The sequence below is a fragment of the Caloenas nicobarica genome, chromosome 20 (genome assembly GCF_036013445.1).
Source record: "Caloenas nicobarica isolate bCalNic1 chromosome 20, bCalNic1.hap1, whole genome shotgun sequence".
NCBI classification, from domain to species: Eukaryota; Metazoa; Chordata; class Aves; order Columbiformes; family Columbidae; genus Caloenas; species Caloenas nicobarica.
The window spans coordinates 3,961,836-3,978,010 of NC_088264.1; the positions used below are offsets into that span (position 1 = coordinate 3,961,836).

The 16,175-nt window shown below is 51.2% G+C and overlaps 1 protein-coding gene across 2 annotated transcripts in view; it reads right to left on the minus strand.

The window, feature by feature from the left end:
• Nucleotides 1-13,246: 13,246 nt before the first annotated feature.
• Nucleotides 13,247-16,175, minus strand: part of TNR (tenascin R) — a 30,137-nt gene continuing 27,208 nt past the window's right edge. For both annotated transcript variants that reach the window (XM_065648917.1, XM_065648916.1), the window contains exons 19-21: nucleotides 15,578-15,739; nucleotides 13,825-13,988; nucleotides 13,247-13,366 (exon numbers count right to left, since the gene is read on the minus strand). In XM_065648917.1, the coding sequence (XP_065504989.1) occupies nucleotides 13,247-13,366; nucleotides 13,825-13,988; nucleotides 15,578-15,739 (446 nt within the window). The remainder of the gene's footprint in view (nucleotides 13,367-13,824; nucleotides 13,989-15,577; nucleotides 15,740-16,175) is intronic.

Below are 16,175 nucleotides of genomic sequence, written 5' to 3' on the forward strand. Positions count from 1 at the left end.
GCGGCCGGAGGAAACGAGCCGCCCCGGCCCGCCCGCCTCCGCCCCCGGCCCGGCCCCGGCTGGGGCTCCCCCCGCCCCCTTGCGCAACCCCAAAACTGTGCAGGGAGGGGGGGAAAGGAAAGGGGAGGACCCCGGTGCTTCGCCTGCCTCGGGCGCCCGGGAAGGTCTGGCAAAGCCGCAGTTGTTTAGTCTGGGCAGGAGGCATCGGGGGGAGGTACAAACCCGCGCGTGAAACATGCCAAAAGTTGCCGGGAAGAGGGAAAGAACGAAGTGGTTTCTGCCGGGAGGGAGGCCTGGGCTTTGGTGCAGCAGAGATTTCCCCAGAATCATTTTAGCGGTGGGGGTTTGCAGGGTGGCAGCGCTGCTGTTGCTTTTGGGAGGCTTTTAAAGGGCGGTGCAGACCTCCAGGTCCCGAAAAGCAGCGCCAGGGCTGCCCCCCTGCACCCCGTCAGCAGCCCGGGCCAACGTGCTGCCCCGGAGAGGGGGCGCTGCAGCACGGCGGGGGCGACCCAGCATCCCCACGGGAGGGGGCACCCGGGGGCAGCACCCGGCAGCGGGATGGGTGCTCTGCACCCACTGGGATCGGAAACGGTGTGTGAACCCGAGGAAAGCCCTCCAGGTTGTGCAAGGTTTTGATATTTTCAAAATTTGATTTCAGTTCAGTTTGGACTGCCCCTCCCCCCCTGCCCCAAATTTCATTTGCTGCTTTTTCTCCTTATTTCTTTTTTATCACCCTATGAGGGATATCCAGGAATCAGTGGATCTTGATTGCTTTCCATGCTGGGGCTGAGCAGTATCCATGCAGCACTGCAACATTGATAGCCTGGTAAGCTGTGACTAGAAAAACGCGTTACTGGAATTTTTCTGGCCAGTTTGAATCCTTTTAGGTTGCAAAACAGAATCACAGAACGGTTGGGGCTGGAGGGGACCTCTGGAGATCATCTAGTCCATCCCACCTGCTAAAGCAGGTTCACCTAGAGCGGATTGCACAGGAATGCGTCCAGGCGGGTTTTGAATGTCTCCAGAGAATGTGACACTTGCCCCCCTCACCCTCCTTCATGCTCCAGAGCCATCTTCATGCTCCAGCTTTGCTTTCCCACTTCAGCCTTGGTGCTAACTTGTTGGGCTGCAGTAACCGTGGGCAGAGCTGTGGTCAGAATACGATGAAAAAGAGACAGAGAGGAGGGAGAGATGGATGGATGGATGGATGGATGGATGGAAGCGAGCTGCCTGCCAGCCCCAGCTGCCCTCCCTCTGCTGCCTTCACCCTAGCACTGGGGCCGGAGGGATGAGACACCCCAAGAAACACATGTTGCAGGCTACAGCTTGTGCTTAGGGCATCCTGTTAGCGTTGGTGAGGTGTTGATGTGCTGTGGGAAGTACCAAACCTTTTTTACCTAAAGATTTGCTGCTTGTTAACACCATGAACATTTTCCTTGGTTTTATGCTACAGAATGGGGATCCCTGGGTTTTGCACCATGTGTGTGGCTCATTCCATCCCAGTTTGCTCTGTCCCGGCTCTCCCCTACACTGAGCTGCAGCAGTCCCCTCGTTTGCAGATACCAAATCCCCCCATCACCCTACAAAAGCACCCTTCCCGGGGCACGCAGTAGAAGCCACCCGGGTGCTGGCAGTCACCCATGGGACACTTGCCCACTCTACAGCACCGGATAGGGTAATGTCACCTTTGAAACCACCCTTAATGGGATTGCCTGCAAATCTTTATTATTAGAGGTCCCTAAGGGTGAGCGTGGCTGGAGGTGTCGGGCTTGGGGGCACCTGGCCCTGGGGCCAAGGGGGCTGGAAGTTCTGCATGTCCCCAGCAGTGCTGCCACCACGGTGGCCGGGAGATTTGCTTTGTTCCTTGGGCAAACAGCCTTGCTGGGGCTCGGTGGTTTCTTGTCGCTGATTTAGTTTGGCAGGGGCCTTGCTGAGGGAGGAGTTGCCGGTCTGGGCACCTTCCCTGGCTTTTTGGGGGCCCCTCCGAGCATGGTGCTTTGGCACCTGCTTGGCTTCAGGCGTGAGCATCATGATGAAGTGGTAGAGTTGGTGCCCACTGATATGAGATGCTCCCTGTAAAGGAGAGGCTTGATGCTATCGAGTGTAGCAATACCACTAAACCAAGTTTGGAAGCGTTGGACAGACTTAAAGAAAGTCAGAATTAATGCAAGAACATACAACTATAATCAGCCAGACCGTGGCTACGTCTAGCCCAGCGTTTTCTTCCCCGTAGTTGTCCACAGCAGATGCTTCGAAAAATTATAAATGCCGCTTGATGCTTAACCCTGCGGATGTTACCTGCAGCGAGGAGTTCCACAGCTCTTTCACATGTGGCGTGGAAAAAAGTACGTTTTAGAGGGAGGTGGTAGTTAGGAGGGTAGTTTTGTTTGGCATCCAGTGTATCGGAGCTCTAAGGAATTATGCTTTGTTTTTCAAAAGCTTTAATGGGTGAGAGGAAGCCGTGACTCAGCCACCGATGAATCACTGCTGCTCCAGATTACAAGGCTCTCTGCTTGCTGGTGCCCCTCAAGCTGAGGAATCAATTAAGCCCGGACTAGACAAGCTCCTGTCACATTACGGCATGCAAGTCTCAGCCCAGGCCTGGGACCAGCTAGAAAGCAGATCCCACCTCCAGCCCCGTTTTCCATCCATTTTTCCCAGACTCCTTATTTCTATGTGAGATCAAAGCCCTTCCCATGCCAAAAAGCCCCCCTGATAACTTCAATTTCCTCCAAGGTTCCCTCAACCCCTAATTTTATTGGAAAACACTACTAATTTTGCACTGAAAACAGGCATACTCTCTTGTTTTATTGGATTCAGCTGATTTATTTACCAGTTTGCCCCATTACACAGCTAGGAGCTTTACTCATGCCCTAATAACACCCAGCTGGGGCCCAGGGCTGGTATATTTGGGTTTTTTCTCATCATGGTGGGGTGGGAGGAGATGTGAAATGACTGTAGACATGAGCACACCTTTCTCCTTGGTTACTTGCCCTGCCCTCCAGTTGCGATTTCTGTTTGCAGACTCTAGCCTGGCTTAAAGTAAGCAATGGAAAACTCTGCTCCCGGAGGAACATTCTTCTCATTTTTCCCCCATGCTTCTGCCTTTTCCCTTCCCTCTCCCCCTCCCACAAAAAAAAAAAAAAGCCTGCAGTTTAAACACCAAAAATAAAGCGTGCCTCATTGTGAGCTGGATAAAAATAGCAGCTCTTGGTATTTATTTCAGCAGCAGCAATGGGTTTTCCGGCTCTGGAGGAAAAAGAGGAGGCAGGAGGGGATGGTGACCCTTGTGGGGTGGAGGACGGACACTGAGCTAGTGTTTTTGGGGCTGGCAGGCTCTGTAGCAGCTGCTCCCTCCCCTCTTCTCCCTCGACTGGTGTCTGCCAGGCTCTGTCCCCCCTGGGAAGGGGGCAGCCCTGGGGTTGGGTTGGGCTCAGGTGTCCCAGTCCCACCTGTGTCCCATCTTGGTGCTGATGAGCTGGTTTGGAGCTGCCTGTAAGTGCCTGGGGCTGAGTCCTGCATGGGCAGCGATGGGAGAAAGGTTCTTCTTGGGAGAAATGTCCCAAAACTGGTGAGTTTTTTGGGGTGCCTCATCCCCACCCATCACCTGGGGGGCTTTGGGTGCAGCTGGGCTTGCTGGGGTGGGTCTACTGGAGCATCTTTCCTTGGTGCTTAGGGGAAAGAAAGGGATGTGCGGAGTGAGATGGGTTCCTTGGGTGCATCCTCAAGTCCTGTTTGGTACTCGTGTTGAGCAAAGATAAGGTACGAGGCCCCGAATGTGTTTGGGGAGGAGGGAGGGCACGTCTCGCTGCTCAGCGTGTGTTTTGGTATGCGCCACGGGGTTTGGCAGGAAAGCAAACCTCAGAGGCAGGGCTTTTGGTTATTTTAGAGCTCATGATTGTTTTGTGTGTGAGCTCTCAGGAACTCCTTCCTGAGGAAATCCTACGGGCAGCACTGACGGCGGGTGAGGGGGAGAGGAGATGTGCTGGGAGGTGGGGAAAGTGCGATGTGGTGCCTCCCCGCTTAGGAACAGCTCAAGGATCAGTTGCGTGAAGGCCAGGGGGTAAAAACCCACTGGTGAACAGGACCGCTTCTTCCCTTGGCGTGGCAATGGGGCCACTGGCAGCGTCTTGCTGGCTGGATTTGTGGGAGGTGTGAACCAAAGGCAGAGGAGTGAGTGACACTCAAGCATGGTGCTGGTGTCCCCGAGGACCAGCACGTGCCCCGGGAGTGGGAAGCAGTGGCTTGTGCCTCCTCGCAGAGCAGCCATTCCTGGGGGTTTCCCTGCTGGGTGGGTGTTGGATCTGGCCTGCTAAAATTGCTTTTCAGGTCAAAAACCGGTTGTACCAGCTGTCCCCTTCGGTGCAGTCCTTTTTTCGGCTCAGCCCCATTAGCAGCCATCGGGGGCTGTCCCTCAGTGCCAGCTTCCCCCAGAGCCCAGCTGATCGGGCAGCGAGATCCAATACCCTTTCTTTAATCATAAGCAGCTGCTAAATTCTTCTTATTATTATTTTTAATGTTTTTATTACCCCTTTCCCTCCCTAAGCCAGTTCCACAGGGGAAGCTGCTCCTGGTGAGCTGATGTCCCTCCGCTTGGGGCCACGTGAGGGTTTTTGGCTGGTGGCACCGGAGCACTTGGCTCCAGGTTGTCATGCCGGGATGTTTTGTGCTGCCCTTGGGGCTCAGCTCCTGCCTGGGGCTGGCGACTATTTGACCCTTGCTCTTCGCAGTTCAAAGTCTTCCTCCTCCTCATCTCGTTTGCTACCAGGCGCTCAGTGGGGAGGATGCAGCTGGGTGGTGGAGCTTGGGCAGGGCGGCTTGGGGGGGCTCACCCACTCCTGGGGAGGGAACCGAGAGCAAAATGCAAATTGTGGTGGGTGAAAGAGCAAAAACATGCCAAAGGCCTTTCTCCTGAAGGTGTTTTGCAAGGGAGAGCAGGTTTCTTTATTTGGAGGGGTGAAGTCCCCCTTGGGCAGGGGTGAGAGGTGGCCTTGGGTCACGTCTGAGGAACCGATACGAGATGGTGAAGGGGCAGGTGCCGGCTGTTTTTGTCATGACTCGAGTGCAGTGGGGGACGTGGGGCTGACTGGAGGGACGGAGCCGGTCCCCAGGAGCAGGGGGATGCCGGCTGCCGGTGCTGCTCCTCCTGCCCTGGCCCCTTGCTACTCCTCTCCCAGCTGCCCACTTCTAATACCTTCCGAAATTCTGAGAGAGTTTCCCACTTCATCCCCCGCTTTTTTCACTTTTGGGGAGGATTTTTCTTACAATCATCTGCGGAGTTACTTCCTTCAAGGCCCTCTTGTCGCGATGTCACCAAACACAGGGGACAGCGTGGTGACAAGGGGCCGTTGTGCTGAACGGAGGCGGCTTGTGGTCCCACCAGCATCCCGGTGTGCCCCTCTGCACCGTCCGTCAGCCGTGCCAGGGAGATAACCTGGGTGGGAGCAGGAGGTTTAGCTACACGGCTGGGAATAATTGCGCTTATACAATGTGTAGTGTGAGCTATACGGGGGGCTTTGCGTCGCCAGCGTCCCTACCGACAGCAGAAAGCAATCCGAAATACGGGAAGGGAGAGAAGCGCCACTGTGAAAAAGTCCCTAATCACAGTTAGGATCTTGCCTTAAATATAATGTTTATAATATGGCGGTGGGGTTTTTTGTGTGCATGTGGGGAAAATTGCTGAAACAAGTTGGAAGCAGAAAAATTGCTGCACGTTGAGGCCATGGCTGTAGCGCAGGGAAGGGGGAATAAGCCTACGGGCTGCTAATCACTCCTCATCCCAGAGAGGAGGGAAAAATCAATGAAATTTAAAAGCCCTGCATTTAAATTTGATTAAAAGAGAGAACTTTTTTTTATGCTCTACATAATTAAGCTTTAGAGCTTGTAGCCACAGGAGCTGAAAACATAAAAATGGGGAAGAAGGTTTTAAAGGGATGATGAGCACATCCAGGCTTACGAGGGGGAATTAAACCCCAAGAATGTTAAAGATGCTGCTGTAAAAATCCCATTGCAAGAGGCATAAAGCAGCTGTGAACTCACGGGATGAGGATGCCCCTTCATTGAGCTACTCCAGCTTTGCTCCTGCAGATATTGCACCTTCTTCTGCGGTGCCGCTTGCTCCTGGGCGTTTCCCTTGTGATTTTTTTTTTCTGGCTGAGGTTGCTGGGTGTGTTGCTGGGAATACGTCACTTGAGCTCCAGGTTTGGGATGGCGGCCTTGCTGTGAGGACCTTTGTATGCCCTCCCAATGTTTGCTGGTGGAGCAAAGTTCCCGAGCATCGCTCATGCAAGCAGGGGACTTTGGCAAGAGGGCTGTGATGAAATATCTCTGTACAAAGTGCAGACTGGGGGAGTCGGAGGTGGGATGCCCTGTGGTGGCTGGAAGTGCCCTGAGTGCGTCTGCCTGCAGCGTGGCCGTGCTGCTGCCCAAAGCCTGGGCTGCTCGGGGAGGTGTCCCCCTTGGAGAGGCTGGAAATGGGAGGTACCAGCACGTGTGATACTGCAGGACCGTGTCTAGAGTATACTGACGGCTTTGAGCTGTGCAAGGGCAGAGGGAGCCCGTACACTGAGGGTGGTGGGCGCTTGTGATGGGGCAGAAGCTCCCTAGGGTTTGGTGTGGTGGGGCAAAACACCTCCCTGGCTTAAGTCAAAGCTTGAGGCATTTAGGAAGGGGCTTGTGCCAGCCCTGAGCCCCTTCTCATTCCATTTGTAGCGCAGAGCTGGGCCATGGCTCTGATTTTGGAGGTGGGTTATGGTCCAGAAGGATGCTGTGGTACCATGTGCACCTGCCTTTCTGGGTACCAACCTCCGAGTGGTGTTTGCCCGCCTCTTGTGTCTGGTTATTGCAGCAGAGTCTGTGTTTGCTCCAAGTGAGACTTTTTTTTGGGGTTGTTCTACAGGGATTTGGGGTCCTGGGGTCCCTGCTTGACCACAGACATGCTGAATGGGGTGTACAGTGGAGGGCACTGCCCTTCTCTAAGGGACCATAAATGACACGCACCACCTTGGGTCAACGGCTTGGCCAAGCTGTGCAAGACTGGGACGCCAAATACTGGCACAGGCAACCCCCCATCTCCATCCCAACCCCATCTCCATCCCAACCCCATCTCCATCCCAACCCCATCTCCATCCCAACCCCATCTCCATCCCAACCCCATCTCCATCCCAACCCCATCTCCATCCCAACCCCATCTCCATCCCAACCCCATCTCCATCCCAACCCCATCTCCATCCCAACCCCATCTCCATCCCTGGGCTCCTCCATGTGCAAGGGAGACCCCTGGGCTTGCCTGAAGGGTCTTCCATGGCATTTACTCCTTTCAGACATGAAAAAGGTCATTTAATCCAGCCAGCTTGGTCTATCAGGCTTCAGGCTTGGCTTCTTGCAGTGCCAGTGGCTGAGGCAGGAGAACCCCGGTGCTCACAACTTCCTTTTTGTTTTTTTTTTTTTTTTTCTTTTTCACTCAAATCAGAGCAAGAAAGAGAAGTGGAGAAGTTGCTGCAAAGCAAACTCCCCTGTTTTGTCTCTCTGAAATTAAATTTAGAAAATATTGAAGCGGTCTGGCAGAAGAGCTGCTTTCGGGCTTTCTCATCCTGTCTGCTACGTGTCAAACACGAAAACTTAAGATGAGGAAGTCTAAATAAAGTCTGTGTGTGAAACGAGAGGAGACTTTCAAAATCCTCTGAAATTCATACTTGTCCTGGAGATTTTTGCCAAATTGATTTTTTTTTGTTTGTTTGTTTGTTTGTTTAGTTTGAAAGTTTTCTTGTTGGTTTTCTAGTAAGAGCATGTTCTGCTGGAAATAGCCTTGCAATTTGATTTGCAGTGGGGTTTCCTTTGTGCTGGGAACAGATTGCTGTCTAAATTGAGAGAACAGCTTTAACTGAAGACTTTGGGGTTGTTTTGCTCCACTCCTGAGCATTTACACTGTGGTTTTACTTTCTCTGGCTGGAAGCTGAAGAGCTGAGGGCCTCTCTAGCCTGTGGGAGCAGCTAAATTATTAACAAAACATCTTGTGCTGGGCTGCAGACAAAGCACAGCTCCCTGCCTTACCAGGGTTAAAAAACCTGACTTTGTGGTTCACTTCATTGTTATTTATGTTAACGGCATAACTTGGGCAGGGGGGACCTTGGGAGCTTCTGGTCTGACCTGCTGCACAAAGCACCCCTGCGGTGGGACCGGGTTTCTCGGGGCTTTCTCCAGCCTGATCTTGAACACCTCCAAGGATGGAGATGGCATCATCAGCCGACGCTGAGCTGCCCCCAGAATTTCTTCCCTCTGTATTTTTTTATCCCATTGCATGTGCTTTGTCTCTCAGCTGTTCTGTTCCCCCCGCTGGGTGTTTCTCGGTGTGCTTTGCAAAGGAGGAGCATGTGCTGCCGCTCTCTCTGGGGTGGCTGTCCCAGCTGGGTGACACTTTGCAGTTCAGCTGCAAAACACTGAGCGAAACGTGGAGCCTCCGTGGCCAGCTGCTTCGGATGCAAAAGTGTCTGAGCTCTTTGCTCAGACAGAGCAATGAGAAGATGCGAATCCCTGCTAATGAGCCCCCCAAGCTCCTTCTCCCATGGGATAAGCGAGGGTGAGGGACAGGGGACGCGTGTCCCCGCTTGCTGTGAGCTCGGGGCTGCTTGGCTGCCAGACTTGGATGCACCAGGACCCGGCTCCCACCCTGCTCCCAGACACGCACACGGCTCGCTCCTTCGGTATCTTTTATTAATGTATAGAAAATGCATTAAAAAAAGGAACTATACATAGCCTAAGAGCGGTCAGGACTAAAAATACTAGTTAACAATGGTTAACAAGCGTCGATCCCATTCTCTGAGCTACGTTTTCATTACAGGATGGGGAGGGTTGTTTAATATATTATTTATTTATATTATTATTTCTTTTATTTATGCATTTATTTGCTTTTATCTTCCCCCTCATTTGGTTGAATTTGTTTGTGTTTGAGATAATCAGAACCTGTCCAAGGGATTTCGTTGCTTGTGTTCTTCCTTTTTATTTATGGTTTTAAATTTTTTTTTTTTTTAAAGTAATAAACACAATTCCAGGGTAACACCTGTAGACAGGGGGATGCTTGTTTGTTTGTTTAGGTCTTTGTGTCAGCATCCTTCTGTGAAACCACTGACACCTGGAGGGGTGTGGGCTGGGTACTGAGGCAGGTCTGGGCATCAGCATCTCCCCAGGAAAGAGGTTTTTCCTCCCCCTAATCCCAAACCTCTTCCCTGGAAGGGACAAGGAGCTGCCACCGCTGTAAGGAAGGGGGAAGGTGACCCTGGAAGGTACCAGTGGTCCCCAAGGGGCTCGGTTGCGTTTGGCCATCCCGGGGTGCTTGGTTGGCAGAAACAGGGATGGGCTTCCCACTTGGCCCTGGGACAGAACCCTTCGTTAGTGGGTACAAGCATGAATTAAAGGGTTTTTTGGGGGCGAGAGCTCTTTGCTGGCAGTGTCTGTAAGGTCAAGTCTTGTAGGTGTGTAGTCACCCCAGGGTGCGATGGTGGGGACATACCGGGAGGGTGGCTCTGGGTCTGGATGAAGGGGATGTGCTGGCATGCAGGTGATGTGCTGGGTGGATATTTTGGCTCCTGCGGTATCTTGGAAAGTAACTCTAAGCCTGTGGCAGGCACAGGGCCACCCCAGTGTGGAGGCACCACTGCTCTTTCCATAGTGCTGGGGACAAAGGTGGCAAAAGCTGCGTTTTCCACGACCCAACACTTCCCCTGGGGTCAGCATCACTTTGGGAAGGAGGCAGGAGGTTGGAGCAAGAGTGCGCTTAGGCTGGTACTGCAGTTTGAGATGCCGATGGTAAAGTAATGTGAAGATAAGGAATAGAAGCAAAGGTTTCTTTCCGATCTGAATGTGGATGTTCTTCCAGCATCCTCCTGCCAAAACCCTGCGTGGAGGGCCTGGCCTCTCTCCTTCTCCAAATTATTAGTTTATAAATGCTGTCTTAAGGATGACTTTCCGAAAAGCAGTTTTTCCTTTCAGGACTTTTTTTTGTTTGGTTGGTTTTAGTTATGTTTTAGTGCAGTGTGTGGTGGGCTTGGAGGTCTGGCGGGAATGGAAACAGGGGGAAATCAAAACTGGGCAAGAGATGAGAAAGTCCCTTGATATTTCCTTCTGGGATTTTGAGGTTAGAAATAAGAGGTGGCTTTGAAAGGCAGAGAGGGTCCTGAGCACGCGTGGTGCTCTGCTGAGTGAAGGACCTGATGTGCTTCTCCTTGCTTGATGTTCTGGGAGTTGGCGTCTTGTGTCGGATGGTGTGGTTTGGGTAACAGCTTCAGGTTCCTTATTTAGGCTCTGGGACAAGCCTGAGCTGTATGAGCTGGGTTGCAGAGGAGCCACCAGAACCCAGGGATGGATCAGGTGCTGGAGCCAAGGTCGGTTGCAATGAGGACTATGCAGGATCTAGGTTGGGTTTGTGGGAATCTCAGGGCTGTTGCTAGGAGTTCATTCAGTCTCATGCTTGCTGGTGGGGGACAGGGCCAAATTTGGTCCAGCTGGAGAATGAATTCAGAAAAAGGGCTTGGCCAAGCAGGGGTGGAGGCTAGAGAGAGGCTGTACTTCATCATCTGACCATCCTGTAGCATCAGTGTTAAGCACAAATTTACTTGAAACCACTGGCAGGAGCTTTGCCCCCCAAATTTATCGGGCAATGATGAAAAATGTATTTCTGGAAAATTTTATCTTGTGTGTGAACAATATGAACAAGGGACAATGGCCCAAATTAGCGGGTTGCCATTGCTGATTGTGTGTCTAGGCTTGGGCTAGGTTATCACCAGGAGAACAAAACCACCACATGTAGATGTCTTTCCTTTAAAAGATTTTTAGCAACTGTGTTTCACCAGGATAATGGAAATGCAACACCCTGGTGTACCGCGTGTGAGATCAAGGACCAGCACTGGTATATAATGGCACTGGAAGGTCACATATTGTCTCCAAGGGTGTCCTTCAGACTCAACAATGTAGTTGTGTCAACCAGGTCCTCTCATCCCAGATACAGGTCTTATAAAAGGGATGACAGATATAAGCAGGAGGAGAAAGATATGTGTTAGTAAATCTATTTAGAGAACAATCAGCCTTTTTGAGGATCTTCTTTTGAACTTCCTGGAAAAGCACGGTGTGTTTTGATTTTCTGTTTGACTTGTACTTTTGAAAAGAGAAGTTTCTTGCCTTCCACTTGATTGGAAATGATGAGCTCCTGTGTTTCTGCTGATGTCTCTTCCTTTCACCTGGGTAGATAATCAAACAGGACCATCTGAGACAGGTGATGAATGCCATCCGCTGCCAAGTCTCTGATCCTCATTATAATCACTGCACTATAGTGCTTTTGTTAGGATACTTCTTGCCTATAAACTCATGGTGATGTTGGGAAAAATATTACTCTGATGGTCTACTAGGAGTTTCTTAGGTTTTAATTGGTTCTCTATGCTGTTTGTTGTTGGCTTTTGGGACCTAAACCAGGGCAGGCTGCTCAGGAGGTGTGACATGCTGCCATCTGTGACACTGGCCATGTCCTGCAAGAGATCCCATCATCTGCAGCCTGTTCCTGAATCACTGACCTGTTCCTCAGCTGGCTGGCTTGTTGCCTGATTTGATGGCGATAGGAAGTAAGAAGAGATGCCTCAGTTACATATGAGATGTTGCTGAGCTACAGCATCCTTCCTTCAGATTGGACTGCAGCTTGTAAGCTGACCACTTGAAGGGCTGGACCTTGTAGCTAATCCTGACCTTGGGGTTATGATTTTGTGTGCCAGTACGTGGCATGGACAAGGAGGCTGTGCTTAACGTCAGAAAATCCAGGAGCATGATCACGAAAGAGACACTGGCCTGAATTATAAGCTACTGCAAAGATGCCTTTATGTTGCCATCTGGAAGATGTTTCTTGAGACAAAGCAGCTTCAGTGTGATAAAATCAAAAAGCAGTGTTTAGCGTTTGTAATGCTCTCTTGGCTGCCAACCCAGCGATGAACTGCATTGTCCTTGAATGCGGGGACAAGTTCCCTTCTCCGAGACCAGGCCAGTGACAATGCCCAGCATTGACCAGAGCCCTCAGCAGAGGGTGGCTCCAGCGTGGCGGTCGTTTGGGCTACGTGGAGGTGGTGTCAATGACAACAGGGTGCAGCCAGAGAGATCTGAAGGGTCCATCATCCTTAAGATGGAAGAAGTTAAGAATGGGAAGAGCAAACTCATCTGTTCTTCCAAAGGTCTTGAAGTGCTCCAAAATCTGAATGGACTAAGCCTTCCTTCCAAGAGGGGAAACGGTTGATTTCCCATTACAGAGATGGTGATACCGAGGCACTGAGATTTGTGTCCCTCTTGTGATGGTGGCAAAGAGGGGTGGTGTACAAGAAGGAAAGGGATGGGCACTTCTCAGCTTGTACTCATCTTCCCTTGGCTGTGTTGTCTGCTTTCACTGTGTCTGTGGAAGTCCCTGAACGAAAGCACCTCTCCTAAGTCCTTTAATTTGCCTCCTTCTCCATCAAGCTCTGCGTAACCCAAGCAGATGTTGTGCACCTGAAGTGGGATGAGGTCAGCTCGGAGGAGTGGATGATGCAGGCTGGGGCTGGTGGAGCAGCTTTTGTTCCCCTGCACCCCGTGCACATGCGGATGACTTTGGCTGTGGTCGCGCCAACACGTGAGCTGTGGGCTCTCTAGGGTTTGCCTACATAGGCAGATACTCACCAAGCCCTCCTGTGAAAACTGGGGATGGGATGACCGGGTCAGGAGAGATGGACGTCTGCCTGCTGGAAGAGCTGGTGTCTCCAGGATGGCATGGAGCTTGGTTCCTCCCTGCCAGGAGGTGACAGAGGCAGGGAGAGGACGGGTGTCCCTGACCACGACTGGGGTAGAAAGGGCCACACCAGTGTCTCTGTGGGGAATGTTTCTGCTGTGAGCCCTGTGACAAACGTTTCTAACAGAGTTTGATGGGGATTTCTAAGTCTTTTAAAAATATATCAAAAATCTGTCTGTCTCTTTCTCTGTCTTTCTTCTCATGTTAAGGGCCAGGGTATTGGGGTAGGGAGACTGGAAATTTGGTATTTCTCTGGGACAGGTGCAAAGCAATGAGGTTTTTTCCTTTCCAACGGCTTTTGCTTGTGCCGTGGTTCCCTCCAGCACTCATGAGGGGCAGGTTGCTATCTCAGACGAGTAGTAATTTTTTTTTTTTCCCCCTTTTTGTATTATAAAATACAAACAAATGACAGAAAAGGTCAGGTGGTGGGAGGCAGGAGGGGATTCAGCTGGCTCAGAGCTGTAAGGACCGTCGCTTCCTCCCAGAGATGTTACGGTGGTTGTAAGGTCGCATCTTCATTTCCACGAACGGGATGGAGAACTCGTGGCCTTTCCAATGGTACCAGTTAATCCCCTGGCAGGAGGGAGAGAAAAGGCACAGGGTAAAGAAATACCCCAACATGAAACCGGAGTGGGAGAGGAAGGAAACAGGCTTGACCACTGTAGAGAAGTCAGAAGGAAGAACCTGCTACAGCTGGAGCACTAAACTCTTTTGCCGTGGCTCGATGGGTTTTTCCCACTGCTCAAAGACTCCTGATCAAATTTCATGTATATATATATTATTATTTTTTTTAATGTAGTGTAGCAAGATGCTGCGGTAAACAACCATGGCAGCCAGCGTGAGACACGAAGCACCAGCCTACATGGCTTGAAGGTGGTTCCTTTTCCTCCAGCTTCTGTTGGGTCACGCCAGTGGTGCTGCTGACCCTGGTGCACCAACCACGCAGCCCCGGCCCTAGCTTGGGCTTGCTTCGTGCTTGCTGATGCTGCTAGAAGAAATGCTGAAGGCTTTCAACCCAGCCCTGCTCTTACCTGACTGTGCCGGGACTCTCCGTACTTGCCGTTGAGGTTGGTGCGGTGGCAGTTCTTGTACCACCAGGCCCCTTTGTAGGACATGGCGCAGTTGGTCACAGCGACATCGTTGTCCCTGTCCTTGGTGGAGAAGGGGCGGCCCTGGTGGTAGGTGAGGGAGTCCCCTGCAGAAAGAGATGCCGTTAGAGGGGATGGATCCCAAGTCATCTGGTCTTTTCACAAGGAAACCGGGATATTCTGGTGTATGTGGTAGCCTGTCAATCAACAGCTCAAGCAACTGAAGGTCTGGGAATAACATTAACTAGAATTGCTCACAGCTGGTTCATCTGAGGTTCTCTGCTGTTGGTTTAGGATCAATACAGACCATAGCAAAATTTAGAGGCTGCTTGGGCTTGGCAGATAAAATGCTTTAGGGTTTTGCAACTGAATTTCAGTGTTCCAGAAAGGAATTAATTCCTAGATTTGGGCATCTCTGATTTTCTAAAGCCTGGCTCTGCTACATAACTTCAGGATGCTTTCAGCTTCCTTCCCTCCTGTTAGCCAAAGGGAATTTCTCCCAGAGGAGGCCAAACATTTGCTTCTTCAACCAAGATGCTTGACCTTCTTTTCTCCCTTTAAATAAGGGGAAGAACCTTTTGGAAGGTGCATGATGTCTTATTCCACCAAACCCACCAACCTCATCTCCCCTCTTTACTGAGGAACAAGAGAGTTGCTTTTAGGTGAAAGAAGAGCCAGAGTGAAATATGTCATTATTACAAATAGATCATGTACTTACAGGAGACATTCTTAATATGTTCCTTGGTGGTCCCTAAGAAAATACCATATGGACTCATGGTGGCTGTGTGCAGTCCAGCCACCGACAGGCTTGTGAGAAAACCTCTTGGCCATGAGCCATTTTGTGAGTCTTGGCTCTGTTTGCTCAAGGTGAGGCAGAAGTTCCTTGGTTGGACAGCTAGAAGAAGAGCTTGCATGGGGACAGGGAGGGAGTTCTGTCTGCAGCACTGTTATTGCTATTTTTGGCAATAGATTGGGTGCCTCGTGCCCTGGGACTTAAGGTCAGAGCAAGTGCTGTGTTGCCTGCAACCAAGATCCCTGTGGCTTCTGTTCCAGTGGTTAACTACCAGATGTCGTACAGGCAAATTCCTGCATGTTAGATATGGTGTGGGGTTCCTCACTAAGTATGTGGTGGTGAAGTTTTGTCTGGATCATGGAGGCTTGCACTGGGTATGTCTATCCCTGCTAAAGGGGCTGCAGCTGTAGCCCTCTCCCCCTTCCTGGGAAAGAGACCCCTGTACCCTCCCTCTATTGCCCATTAACCCCTGTTTTCTTGTGGCCAAAGCCTAGCGCTTCTGCATCGACTGAGCAAGCAGGTGTGATGGTGTCCTTGCAAAACCGGCCAGTGTTTGGCCTCTGTGTGAGGAAGTGATGCAGAGGATTTCAGATTTTTCCATTGCCGTGGTGGGGGCGATAAATATATCATCCAGTTATTGCTGAGTGAGAGGACACCTCTGACGATTGACCTGGTTATTTGAACAGCGAACGCCTCTGATATTAAATATCTAATCCCCAATGGAAAATTCCCTGTGTCCTTAGTGGGATTTAGCAGCCTGGTTTACATGATGGATTGCGGGAAGGCAGAAAGGGCTACGGGTTTGCATCCAGAAAAGTATGCTTTGATACTGGGGTTTCCTTCACAGTGCCAGACCCACCAGTCCCAGGATTTCCCTGCTACTCGCTAGCACTGAGGTTGTACCTGAAGTGCCGTTGTAGTCCCCGATTCGCAGCTTGTACAAGCTCCGGGCGTCACCGATGGAGAACTTGTCATAGTAGGCATATGCTGCTTCCTGACCATCCCTCATGTCTATTCGCAACTCGTAGCGCCCTTGGGATGTGATCTTGTGGATGTTGTCCAAGCCTGGTGAGGCAAGCAGCGAGACACCCGGTCAGACGCGGTTCCTGGATCTGCTCCATGAGCAAACAAAAAAGCTCTAGGCAAATAAAATGGCTGTGGGGGATGAGCGTGAGGAGAGCAATCAGAGAGCAACAGCAATTCTAGTTAAGTCTTTGTCTCTCCTGGCACTGGTGGGATCTGAGCTCTCTGTCCCCACTCAAGCTCCAGCTCCACATGACTATGCGAGGTTGCCGCTTTCCTACTTTCTTTGGGCAACTGGTTTGGCCAAGGCCAAGTGAGGTCTATGAGCTGTAGATGCCACCAATGGAACCTATAGGAGGTTATTTGATATCTCCCAAAGGAGAATGATGGGTTTTGGTCCATGAAAACCCTCAGCGTACCCACTTCTCTCCTAGGAGGAGCAAATTAGGGAGTTGTTGGCCTTCACAATGTGCTTTTC